The sequence below is a fragment of the Melospiza melodia genome, chromosome 21 (genome assembly GCF_035770615.1).
Source record: "Melospiza melodia melodia isolate bMelMel2 chromosome 21, bMelMel2.pri, whole genome shotgun sequence".
NCBI classification, from domain to species: Eukaryota; Metazoa; Chordata; class Aves; order Passeriformes; family Passerellidae; genus Melospiza; species Melospiza melodia.
Window position 1 is genome coordinate 6012989 of NC_086214.1, and position 13345 is coordinate 6026333.

General features: G+C 42.9%; 1 protein-coding gene across 4 annotated transcripts in view; it reads left to right on the forward strand.

Moving 5' to 3' along the window:
* Nucleotides 1–13345, forward strand: part of CASTOR2 (cytosolic arginine sensor for mTORC1 subunit 2) — a 123978-nt gene that overhangs the window by 72147 nt on the left and 38486 nt on the right. The window contains exon 3 of one of the 4 annotated variants that reach the window (XM_063174178.1): nt 12799–12843. The exons of 1 other annotated variant lie outside the window; for it this stretch is intronic. In XM_063174178.1, the coding sequence (XP_063030248.1) occupies nt 12799–12843 (45 nt within the window). Of the gene's footprint in view, nt 1–12798; nt 12844–12863; nt 13025–13345 lie in introns of those variants that run through there. 2 more of the 4 variants (XM_063174180.1, XM_063174182.1) reach the window with 2 other exon arrangements.

Consider the following 13345-nt stretch of genomic DNA (forward strand, 5'->3'; position numbering starts at 1 on the left):
TGTCTGGCCTGGCAAAACTTTGTCTCTTTCTCTTCAACTCGGACTTTGATATAAGTCTGAGTTTTTTGGTTTTTTGCAGCAGAAATTACAAGTAGAAGGAGGCTACCAGAAACAGATTTTCCCAGGTGGGCATTTTTGTACATTTGACAGACTGCACCAATCTCACTGGAATGCACTTCTCCTTTTTGTTTAATTCTTAAAAATTCTTAACCAGCTTAGTTTTTAGATTGCTGACAAAGTTTCAAGTTACAAGGATTGTAAGAGGAGAAGAAATTGAAATGAGATGAAAGCAGGGATTTCTGTATAAGCATTTCCTTTTATCAGTCCTGGGTTGCTCTCTTAGTAGACACTTGTAATTGAGCTCTTTCCTCAGGAGGTGCTGCTGCTTTCAGTGGAGAGAAGGCAGCCTTGTGATATATGGATTTGTAAGTTCAGCCCCTCAAGAAGGACCAGTGTTTGTTATCCTATGGCCTGATTGAAAATGATAGTTGCATGCCCTAGTTAAATGTTGAGTCCCTTGGAAAGCAGAGGGGATGCTTGTCAGTGTCAGGATTTCAGAGCTGGGCTGTGTGTTTGTGCAGCTTTATTTAATTCCAAGTTACCCTTGGGTTATTTAATTTCCTGACAGCTGCAAAAACAGTGTTCTCAGATAACAATGGTTTCTAATTAGGCAATATGCCTAAAATGGTAGAATGTTTTATTTTGACCATGACACTGATGTTTTGTATGCAGCTTGAGGATGAGAAAGTTGAGCAAGTTGGACTTGCAGCTTCCTCTGGCAGAGCTGTGTCTCCTGTGATCCCCAGTGAATAATGCTAAAGGCATGGCCTCTCCTCTGTTCCTGCACTTCAAACACCTCGCATTGTTTTGGGCTGTGTCATCAGTAAATCTGCCTTTCAGCTGGAACCACCTTCCAGAAATATGTTTTATCAGCACAGCAGGACTGGCATGACTTGCATAGCTGAGGCTATAGAGCATTCCAGGGTGAAGAAAGCAGGTGAGATTTACCTGTAGCTGAGGATTTTAGCTTTTTTGGCCTTTTGTTACACTGCACAGCTGCCCAAGTGTGGCTTTTATGGCTCATGCACCTAGTACAAAATCAGTGATAGAAATAAACATACAAGTCAACTATTCTTCAAAATCACTTATTCAGTTTAGAAAGAGTGTTAGCATAAAGTTATCTTAATTAGATCCTGACATGATTTGTGCTTGTGGAAGGTTTATGCTTTGGGCTGTGCTATTTGATGATCTCTAAATTCCCTCCTGTGACAGCAAAAAGTGGCTGTTGGCAGGTCTGTCACCTCCTTTAGTTCTTAGACATCACTTGAAGTCTTGAATCTAAAGGAAAACAGGTAATTTTGTTCTGCTGTTTTGCTCCCTATTTTAATTCTTTTCCAGAGCTCACAACTCTGACAATTCCCATACCACTTCTTACCATTGCTGAACTTTTTAAGTTCATTGTTTAAGATCCTGCTCATATAACCATGATGCAGAATTGCACCTCTCATAAATCAAATGCCTACTTAAAAGTTTTGCAACTTAATTAGGGGTTTGCTGACCTGAGTCAGAGGTTATCCCTGCCTTTCAGCTGAGCACTATTTATCATGTCCTGTACCACTGACCAGGCACTCTTTGGATGGTTTCTGTTTGGATTCTCTTTAGCCATTTGCTTTTAGGTGCCTGATCCTGCTTAGATACCATAATACAATGAAAGAGAGATTACTGCATCAACTACAGTGTAAATAACAGTGAAAAATTATTCTCTGTAATAATCTGGCCTTACCCAGTTCTTTTGAGATGCTGGTGTCTTTGAAAGAGCTGTGGGTGTTGGCTCAGATTGGCTGGTGGCTATATGAGCAGTGTGGAAGGAAGGTGATCTCACACCTCTGTGTGAGATCAGCAGGGATGGGAGATGAGCAGGAAGTTTTTATTCTTCTTTCCCCTCTACAGTTTCCTACCAGTCAACACCTGAGGGATTCCTAAATTACAGGTTGAATCTGCATTACCATAAATTAGTTACCATTTAGTCAGTATACCAATCCACCACAGAGTTGTCTAACCCCTCATGATGCCTCTTCATTCTTTTGGTCTCCATGGCATCCTCTGTCAGCACTCTGATAATTTCACTGGGTTTCAGGTGTCTGTTTGCACTCTAGCATGATGTCTGTGGTCTGACTCAGTTCTCCTCCCAACAGTTCTTAAGAATCTTTGAGCATCAACTTGTTGTTTCTCAAAGAATTATCCACAGTATCTCCAAGACTCTTAGGAAAGAGGATAAACAGAGCCATAATAAAAAATACAAAATAACCAAGGTTGTGCCAGGTTATCCTGCAGATGTTCCTCCATGGAGAACTGACTACTTATTGTTATTTTTCTTAAAAGTCCAGTGGAAGATCTTAACTTTCTAAGACAAATTCTGCCTTTTGATGAGCTGTTTCACAATGTATCTTCCCTTAAAATCCTATCTGTGACAGCTGTATTACAGTTATAGTGCACTTAACAGAAAATATCCAGTAGATTTTCTCGTGGTAGAGAAGAATAAAATCCTAAAATAAGAACAATTTATCCCCAGAAGACAAATCAAAAGAATTTACAATATGTTTGGGTTCATACCTCCCTCTGTCTTTCCCCCTCCCTCTCTCTATGAATGTCCTTATGAGTTTGAATCATATAGTATAAAATCCTAAATCCTGACTAGAATCAAAGTTAGGTGTAAGATGCAATGTGCTTCTTCAGAGATGCAATTAGCTTCCTTCAGAGTAGCATAAAAGCTCAGGTTTATTTTCCTTCATAATCCTTCTCCAAGATTTCTGCACACCATGTAGGCACAGTGGTAACACGTTCCCAGTTCTGCTTGTCCATTTTGCTTTTGCGTTTGCTCTCTCTGGGATTTCCATCACCATGTTCTACCAAAACATTCTCATGTTTATTTTACAAGTTTTACCAATCCCTCTTCAGTTCCAACTTCCATACTTCCACATTTATTGAATCTTTACAGTTGGAAAGTACTGTTTGAGTTGGTTTTGGAGTACATTAAATTGAAGAGGTTGATAAAATGTGAGAGGTGACTTCTCAAGGACTGGCAGCCTCAGCAGCACTGGCATTGTGGCTCACAAGCCCTTGGAGGGTCCCAGAAACCTGATTTCTTTATCTTTGTGTCTTTCACATTGCTGAGCAGATTGCAAGCACTCAGTAACTGTATCTGTGAGGGATTTATTTCACAGTTGTTTTCTTCTGCTTCCCTGGGCTTGGTTAAGATGTTTATTTACTGAAACACTTTGAGCTGAACTTGTGTACTTAGGAGTTGCCAATTTAAATATATGTGTGTGTGTTTGTGTGTCTGTGTATGTATATATATATATATATATATATATATATATATATATATATATATATATATATATATGCCTGTGTATGTTAGTGTATATACCTATATTTATATATATTTATTCAGGGATAGAGAAAATGTTTTAGAGAAATAATTTTTGGCTCTTCTTTTTTAGAAACCTGTCCTTAAACTCTACCTTAAAACTGAAAAATATGTTGGATTTTCACTACATAATATATTTCACTATAAAATATGTTGGATTTTTCACTGCCAGGACTATACCAAGTTTTTCTGTAGTTGGCAAGTTAAAAAAGCAGCTCACACGTGGGCACTGACATCCATAAGTGAGGCAAGCCCAGGAGAGCAGGGAATCCTCAGGAGCTTGATGACAAGTTGTGTTCTGACCTCTTGAGTTCTGTTGTTGTACTGCTGACATCCTCAGGTTTTAAGTTTGGTGAATTAAATGTTTGGTTTTGTTTCTTTTAAAAGAATTAAGCTTTTGGAGAAGTGGGATGAGAATTTATGTGGACCATCATGTGGATAAACCTCTGTTGGATGCCTGTTTTTGCATTTTAGCCAGTGAACAAAAATAAAGTAGCCTCTTAAACAAGCTCTGTGCTGTTTGCAGCAGACAGGAGTGCCTGCTCTGATGGATGTTTACCATGGTTTTTCATGCTCTAAATAGAGCAGATAGAATTTTTCTGCCAAAATTCATTTTTAGAATTTGTATCAACAAATTCTTGACCTAGATGAGTGCTCCCAACATGCCACAATGTGCCTGGTTTTAGTGGCTTGTATGTACCTTTCTTTACAAGGAAATGTATTTATGTATCCAAGAATCAAGGACAATCCATGAAAGCTTCTCAGATTGTCTCAGATTACCACCCATTTGGATGAAAGGAAACCACAAACTGAAACCAGTTTGCTTTCAAAAGTGCAATTTGTGTATCTCATAAACATGAAGTTCAAAGGAACTGCAGTGTGTACTTCACCAACCCCAAAGGAAAATACCCTTGAGAACAGGAGGTTTAATAGCTCTTTGTGGAGTAATGATGCATCTTTAAGTCATTTGCACCCTCTTAATTTTAAGCATATTGAGCTGAGTTTTAGCAAGCCCCTTGTGCCTGAACATGGCTTCAGTCTCCAAAAGATGAGGACCCCTTCCTGTCCTGCCCCATTGTCTTGGTTTGGAAAGACAGGAGTCTGCTAAGGAAGGCAGGAGCCTCCCCTGAAATGGAGAATGTAAACCCTCCCCACCTCTCCCAATTGCTATAAATTTTAAATTAAGGGGCTCTCAGGCAAAAATATGGGAGCAGGAAATAACAGTTCTTTAATAGGGAATAAAAAAATAAATTATAAAATAAACAATGCAGTACACTGGAACAACACTGACAGAGTCAGAACCCAGCCTGACACCCTGTGGGTCAGGGTGTTGGCAGCAGTCCCATTGGAATTGTGGCTCAGCCCTCCTGCAGTGTCAGGGGTGGTTCTGCTGGAGCAGGGATCCTGCAGAGAAGGATGGATTCTTCCTCTGAAGATCCAGTGGGAGAAGAGGCAGCTGCTGTTCCTCTGGGGAATCCAGTGGAGAAGCCGTGCTGGTGTCTCAAAACCTCTGGATTATATCTGGGTAGGAATGCTTGGCTCCTCCCTCTGGGCTTGCATCTCCCAATGGGATGCTGTAGTTCTTATCAGCCATGCAGTGACATTCAATAGCTGTTATCAGCAATGTCCCCTCCCAAGGAAGGTGTGATTGTGGTCACTCAGAGAGATAAAGCAAACTGCCCACTTGGCAAAGGTAATCTGCCATACAGATGGTAATGGAAAACAACTTGCATTGCAATCTTCAACACCCCTAGAAGTGAGGAAAGGCAGGTGGATGAGGCTGGCTCTTCACAGGGGAGGAGCAGGGCATGAGCAGATGTCTCCTCCACACAGGAGTGTCCTTGGGTGTCTTGGTGTCACTTGGGTTCTGTGACAAAGGGCATTGATGTTCTGTTGGCAGTGCAGAACACTGGGTTTGGAGCAGGGCTCCTCTGTACAGTACACAAGGCGTGGCTGGGGTACTGAGGTACTCCTTGCAGTGTTTCAGATGGTATTTTTCTCTAATTCTCAGTCCTTACCCATCTCCTCTAAAAAGTCACTTCAGCTGAGAAGTTTCTGGAGGGAAATTTACTGGGGAAAAATCCAGCCTGTTCTATAAAGATGCCTGTGCTTGAGTTCAGTAGGCTTTTGATGGACTCTTCCAGACTGGGGCACTTTTGTTGTCAGTTTTGATTAGCTGGGCTCCTGGCATAGGGTGCAGTTTGCTTCCTTGTTTGAAAATGGAAAAGTGATGCTTTGAAGGCACTCAGTGGAAAATTGGGTAAAGGAAAAGAGTTAAATACAACTTTTCATCTGCTGCTTTATGTAGGCTTGAATTTTTTTGTTTCTTTTGTTTTTCCTGCAGTGAGCTCAAGGCAGCTCCATGTCTGGGTCTCCTAACCTCTGCCACAGGATAAAAAATGACAGTCATGTGGTCCAGGAAGCAAAAATCTGAAAGGCTCTTGTGTGTTTACCAAGTCTTTTTTTCCAAGCTGCTATTGCATCTCAGAGATTCTAGGTGGCAAGAAAGATTTGAACAAAAATGCACAATGTCCTTATTGCCAAGATGAGCAGAAGGCAGAGAAGCTTTATGTGACCAATTTCCCCTACAGTAAAGGGCATCATTACTGATCTGTGTGTGACTAAATTCAGTGACACTAGTGGCAATAGTGACAATAATATAATTCTTACAGTGGACAGATATACAATAATCTATTGGTTTTCTCCCAGCTTCTTTATTCAATTCTAACATTTTAGCTACTCATGGATTAGAGAGTAAGACTGATTTGGCTTTTTTTCCTTTGGGGTGGGTGAAATAAGGCATCTCCTTGTCAATAAAGGCTTAATTTCATGTGATCTTCTCCAGCTGGGTGAAATAGTGGAGTAAGAGCTGGAGTCACTGATATACTCTGTGTGAGTAGTGCATCCACTGAAAACACATCATGCTTAGCAGGTTGGGAAGCACTTAATAAGGAGAAGGCACTTGTACTCAGAAATGAGAGAGTGAAATTGTGTAGAAAATTCTGTCAGCTAATGATCTGAAAAATATTTTGCAAAGGCTATTTTCTACCCTTACTTCTAACACATCTTACACTTTAATAGCCTGAACAACTGGAGAATCACACACATTATTGTCACAGTTCACTTGGGACAATTTGTTTTGCAAGATAATGAACTGTGTCAGCAAAAGTTTAGCACTTGCTCTAGGTGGGGCTGACAGTTCAGCTTTCTGGTAGCTTTGTCAGTAAAATGCCCATGGTCTGACTAAATCTCTGAAATTTGGTTGTCGTGGGAAGGGGACCAGGACACCAGGTGGTTCATCACAGGTCCGGTTTATTAAAGAAAGCATCAAACACTTATACAGCAAATAATAAGCTTATGAATATTCTGTAAGCCAAGCAATCTATTAGTTAAACTATACCATGAACTCTTCCTCATTCCTTAGGGGTTACATCTCTCTTTTCTCATGTCTCTTTCACTATTTGTTATCCTACTACAGCTAGGCCCAAGGACACACTACCTCACAGGTGCAGGACTTGGAATTAGCCACGGTCTTGTACTTTTCCATTCTCTAGTCTCCTAAATTTCCCAACATTTGGTAACCTGGGAGGAGTTTATGTCATCACTTTCTTCAAGTATTTTTTTTGTTGTTTAAGGCATTCTCAGGAGTAGCTTGGAAGGAAATAGGGCAAAATACTGACAATAGATTTTTTTTAAGAGCTCCAGTCCTCTCAGGCCTTGGCAGCAGAAGTGTCTTTGTGTGAGAAGGTACCTTCACCTCATTAAATCATTCAGCCCAGGTGGAGTTTTTCAGCCACAGAGTCAGGAGTGACATGCAGCCCGGTGGGTTTTTTGCAGTCTGTAGTGCAGCTCCTGCTGGCAGAGGATGCTGTACCCCTGGTTGTGGGGGAGGCCTCGATGCTGCAGTTGGGAGCAGAGATCCTTCGGAGTGTTCAGGAGCAGGGGAGGTTTCTGACCTTGGTGTTACCCTAAGGAAGAAGCAGAAGAAAGGTATAAATAGTTATTCTGAGATTGTAGGGGACAAGTCTGTGAGAGTGATGGAGATGTGGACAGGGGATAGATCAAGAGTCAGGGAAGACAGGGTAAGCACTTAAGATCAGTGGGGAAGACAAGAAGAGACAAAAAAGAGTAAAGATGGACACAGCAACAAGGAGAATAAGAGATGATGCAGTTTGAGCTGTACTAGAGGGTCACTGGGGTGGAGAGGAGGAACAGGCTGTGGTTGTTGGGTTTGTGGGCAAGCACAAAGTGGCCACCTAGAGCCCTTGCTCCTTGCATTGCCCACAGGGATGCTCAAGGCAGCAAGTGCCTGCCAGACAAGCAGTGTCTGTCATTCAGATGAGCTCAGGGCAGTGGAAAAGGCCAGCCACATTTTCAGTGCATTTCAGGAGGATGGGCTGGCTATGAAGCAGCAGCGTGTGCAGCAGGCCATGAAGCTCTGATACAATTGCAGTTTTTCAGCAGCTTTCAGTGCCCAAGATGGTAGTTGTACTGGTTTTATTTCTGAGCATTTTGTTTAACTATTACTAAAAGTGCCTGTGGTTATTAAAAAACTCACTTTGCCTGTGCTAATTTACCTCTCTTGTATGTGCATCATTACAGGCTGCTGCTTTGAGCTCTGTTACAGTGCCCAGAGCTTTGGCACTGGGGTGGCACCTGGCTGAGTGGTGAATGTAGCTGGGGCTGCAGACAGCCCTGTCCTTCCCACTGGGAGAAGCTGGAGACTAAATAAAGCAAATGGCAGGAATAGAAATACTGGTTTCATGATATATTGGATTGTGTCCCTGCCTGTGACAACCTCTGTTTGGCAGCTCCCACCTGCAGAGCACTCAATATTGCACCACTTTAAACATTTTCATGTGTAAAATAAATCCTCAGTTACCGTGCCAAAGTGGTTGAGTAGAGCAGGCTGCAGGATGATGATTTGTGAGTTGTGGGCAAGGAACCACCATTTTCAGCATCAGGTGCTAAATGGGTCTTTAACCTTCATTGAGGGGCTGGGGCACATGCATTAGCACTTCACTGGTTTGCAGCATTGCAGGATGAGCTGCTCCCACTGGGGACTGACCAGTGCTGTGGAGCACAATCCCTGACTGATGATGAATGTATTGCTTTCCAAGCATAGGTAATAGCTCCTAAATTCCTGTCATGGGATCTGCATAAACTGACCCTGTGGAGAAAATGTACAGGTAATGTCCAGCTATACTGAGAAGGATCACGCTTTTCATCAAGGGCACATGTATAGGGAAGTTATAAAAGCTTAATAAACAAATAAGTAGTTTATTGATTATTAACTCAAGTGCAGATTGCTTTTATGTGTTTGCAGGACCATCTATGCCACACTTGGGAGAGACTGGGCTGCAACAACCCCATCTTCAGTGTTTTCTTGCTCTCTTTCATCTTTAGGATCAGTTGGGGGTTTTGGGAGTCATCTCTAACTGTGTCTGGTTCAGAGGTCTGGATTTGTTTACTCTAAGGAAGAGGTCACACGAGTCCAGTACAAACACAGCAGCTTTGTTCTGTGAGATGCTTCTCTTCTGTGCCCTCTTTCATACCCTGCTGTCCCATGGCATTTCACAACCTGTCCCATGGCATTTCACAACAACAGTGGGGCACAGCAGAGCTGAAAAAGTTATCTATCCTTTGGTTTCTAGGACCCAAGCTCTGGAGGTCCAGTTCCAATTCTTACAAATTAGAGGTTGGCTGTGTCAAGGCAGCACTTTGGGAACAGAATTGGGAGGACAGTCTGAAGGCAAGAGTGTGAGCTGAAGGCATGCTGAGGTGTGAGGTTGCTGCTGGGGCTGTGGCACGATCCAGTTTTAAGTTATTAGAAATGCATCTGCCCAAATTAAGGTGCAAACAAGACCATATGCCAAGGTTAGTAGTATTTTTATTTAATATTAAATAAAGGGGTTTATTTAATAGTATATATGAGAGAGAGGAAAAGAGAAAAAGGAAGAGAAAGAAGTAGAAAAGAGGTGGGGGAACAGAAGGAAACACAGAATAAAGAAAATATCACCATTCCTTGGATCCCAAAGATGTTCATTGATCCACTCCAGCTGGTCATCTTGGTGGTGAAGGTTCCCCCAAAAGCTCAGAATCTGATGGATTCATGTGTATTCAGGCCAAGTGGGAATGCCCCAGCACATCTCCCAGGGCAGGGACCAGGCTCTTGCAGCAGATTCTGGATCTGTTGCATCATTTTGCATCACATGCAGTTCTGTGGTGCAGAGCCTCAGGAATGAGTCTGGGGAGTGCTTTGGGGGGTCTTTGATGGGTTATGATGCCCCTTCCTCTTCCTCTCTCTTGAATGTCCCATGGATGTGGCCTGTGGGGTTGGGGTTCCACAGCTGGCCCCGTTTGTGTAAGGGAGGATGGGAGTTCAGTGCCTCTGACCAGAGGTGACACCATGCACCCAAAACCTCCTTCTCCCCACTCCATCTCATGGGGAGGCTGTGTAAACCTGGCTTCTGTGGGCTCCCCCACCCCAAACCCAGCCAGAGATGATTCTCAGTGCAGCTGCTGGGTTTGGCTTCTTGTGGATGCATTCCTTTCCCTCAGCTTTGTTTGTTTCTCCCTAGACCTGAACTGATTGAACAATAGTGTCCCCTTTATCTTATCTAGGCAGCTTAACTTACAGTCCAAAGTTCCAGTCAGGATCTTCAAGGAGGCTTCTGTGGTTGTAGCATCTTTGTACAGTTTTTGCTATAGTGGGTTAAACGCCTCCATAACAGTGTTAAAGGCATGAGCCATTGTGGTGATGTGTGCTGGGGTCCCAGGATGAGGGAAGAGATGAGAATCTTGACTCCATGTTTCAGAAGGCTGATTTATTATTTTATTATATATATTATATGAAAAGAAAATGATATATTAAAACTATACTAAAAGAATAGAAGAGAGGATTTATTCAGAAGGCTAGAAAAGAATGGAAGGATAATGAAATCTTGTGACTGCTCACAGCCTCAACACAGGTGGCTATCATTGGTCATCAAGTAAAAACAACTCACATGGGCCAATCAAAGATGCACCTGTTGCATTCCACAGCAGCAGGAATTATTGTAATTATTGTTTACATTTCATTTCTGAGGCCTCTCAGCTTCTCAGGAAAAAATTCCTAGCAAAATTTTTTTTCAGAAAATATGTCCATGACAAACCATTTCAGTCCCTGAGAGGCTGTGTGTCTGTCTGCCCATGGACTGACCAGCTCACGAGAGGGTAAAGCTGGGAGCAGGGTGTTAGTCTGCATCACTTAGAGCTCCTTCTCTGGGACATCCATCATCTCTCTCAGTCAGTTCCTGCAGAATTTGTGTTTATTCTGAAGATGTCTGGTTTATTTCTTTACTTAAGAGCTTGTGCTGTGTTTCTGCTAAGCCCTGTCATGGGACTGACTTTTGCTTTTGATTGCCTGCAATGTACAGTGAAGTTCCACTTCACACTTCTTGGATTATGTCTGCAGAAATGAATTTAAACTATTCTTGTTTCTACTTATCTTCTTTGTTCTCCTTTGCTTCTCATGCTCTGAAAGCAGCCAGAATGTATTTTTACTTATATCCATGGTCTCTCTGGATTAGATGGAAATGTAAACTCATGGAGGCAAGAAACACCTTTGGAAACAAGTGCAGGGCCCTTTGGAGTATGGCTGTTTCTGCTCCATTTGCTGCAAGTGATCAGTAAAAACTTAGATTAAAAACTTAGGTCATGCAGGCATTTAAAACCAAACTGCATGTTATATGAGCCCACTGTCAGCTGGTGAGGCATGCTGAACATCTTCATGCTGCTTTTCTGCTTGGTCTTTTTATTTTTTTTTAAATAATTAGCACCTCACCTTCCTCTGCAGGGTTTTCTTTTCCCCATCAGGTATGTCCTGCAGGGTGGGCAGACAGAAGCCAAGCCACAGTGGTGCTTCTGGCTCAACAATTGGCCCTTCCAGGCACCCTTTGGGCTGTGCCTTGTCCTGCTCAAGGGTCTTGAGGAGCTGCAGAAGTGGCTGTGGGGTTGAACCCCACCATCACTGTCAGGGAGGGGAGTGGTGGCTCTGACAGAGCAGAGGAGTGAGAGCTGCCTGTTCCCACTGGGGCCAACCTGCTCCATCAGGGCTCCTGTCCTGGCCCCCGTGCTGCAGGGCTTCTGCACCTTTTAAGTGGTTACTGCTTTGGCAGAGTTTAGATGAGCATTGCTTGCCCATTTTCTTTCATACAGACTAATCTGAAAAACCTTTTAGCTGGTGGTATTTTCCATTATAGAATGGTTTGTGTTGGAAGGAAAAGATCATCTTGTTCCTCTGTTTCTCCCTCTTTCTAAACATTTGCATTTCTGTTGATGAGGATTTGCAGTAATGCAGACACCTCTTGATGCATTCCAGGATAGAGTAAACACTCTGTGGGAGAAGTTCTTTGCTTATAACTAATCATTTATTCCCCTAATTTGAATGGAAAGCAACATTTTACTTATCTTTTTAAACTGTCAGCTTAATTCTGTGTTTGTTACCAATGTAAACTCTTGTCTCTGGAGCATTCTGGGCAATTTGCAAACAGAGAAGTTACACATATTGTGCTCAGCACAAGCAGGCAGGGGCCACTGGGTTGGTGAAATGTCAGTTCTCCTTACCCAGCCCAGGCAGATTTTGGCATACCTGGAGTTGCAGGTGATGTTAATGCAGTCTGAGATGCTGCTAGCAGTCTGCATCATGGATTGTGCAATACATGGAATCAATAGGCTATTAAAGAGGCTGCAGCCTCTCTGCTGCTGGGTGATTTCAGATAATGCATTAAATACAGCTGGGAGTGATAAGACTAATTACCATAGACTGGCTGTATTTTACCTGAAGATCTTTCAGCTGTGGGGTTTCTTTGTTTGCATGGTGTATATTACAGATGTACACAGCTCTCATCACCAGACAGGGCCAGCACTCACTCTGTGAGTGTAGGAAGGAGGTGGTTATGCCCTGCAGATTCTGTTGTAAAAGCCAGGCAGGAATTAGGAGCAGGGCCTTTGAGCTGGAGGGCTGGGATCCAGTGAGATGCTTTGCAAGATGATCTGTGGCAGACACTGGTCCCAGCCCCCAAAGCTGGTATTCTGTGCCCCAAATGGAGCTCCTCTTTGCTGGAGGTTGTTTAAAAATACATGTCAGTGAAACAGAGCTCACAGGCCTCCTTGGCAGAGGGCCCATAGCTAATCACTAGAGATTTCACAGTGAAGTTTTTCTGAGTGTCTGTTTGATTAATGGTTCATATTTTGCTGATCTGAGACTTTTTTATTTTATTCTTAAATTTAATACATATTACTTATATGACTTAAATATGTTTTAATTCCATCTTAAATCAGTGGAACAGTCTTTACAGTGGAGTTGGCTTTTTTTTTTTGCACAGCAGCAGCAGCATGTTTGCAGAGGCTCGTGCTTGGACATGCAGCTGGTTAGTAGGATTCTTCACAATCCCGTTGTATGCACTTCCCTGGAAGTCTCTTAAAAGTAAGAAACCAAAGAGCTCAGAAACACCATGGAGCTGAACCTCAGTGCATTATGCCTCAAGGCTATGAGGGATAACCCTGCTGCTCTCCCAGGAGAGAGGTTTGGTATGTCAGGCTGTCGCAAAGGTATGTGCAGAGAGGCTGGGTGGGAACGGGAATGCATGTTTGGGTCCACTGAGATGACCTTACGAAGTCCAGCTGGTTTCCCTTGGCCAAAATTTGAGTATGTCAGAGTGAAACTTGATTTTTACAAGTTCACGCAGTCTGTATGCTGCTCCCTTCCTTTTAAGTTAAACATCCTTTTCTTTCCCCCAGGCAGGAAAGCCCCGGGTGCGCTCCCATTGTGGCAGCGCTGTGGGGACAGGCTGTGTGTGTCTGTGCTCCCCCTGTGTGGGGACAGGCTGTGTGTGCCTGTGCTCCCCTGTGTGGGGACAGGCTGTGTGTGCT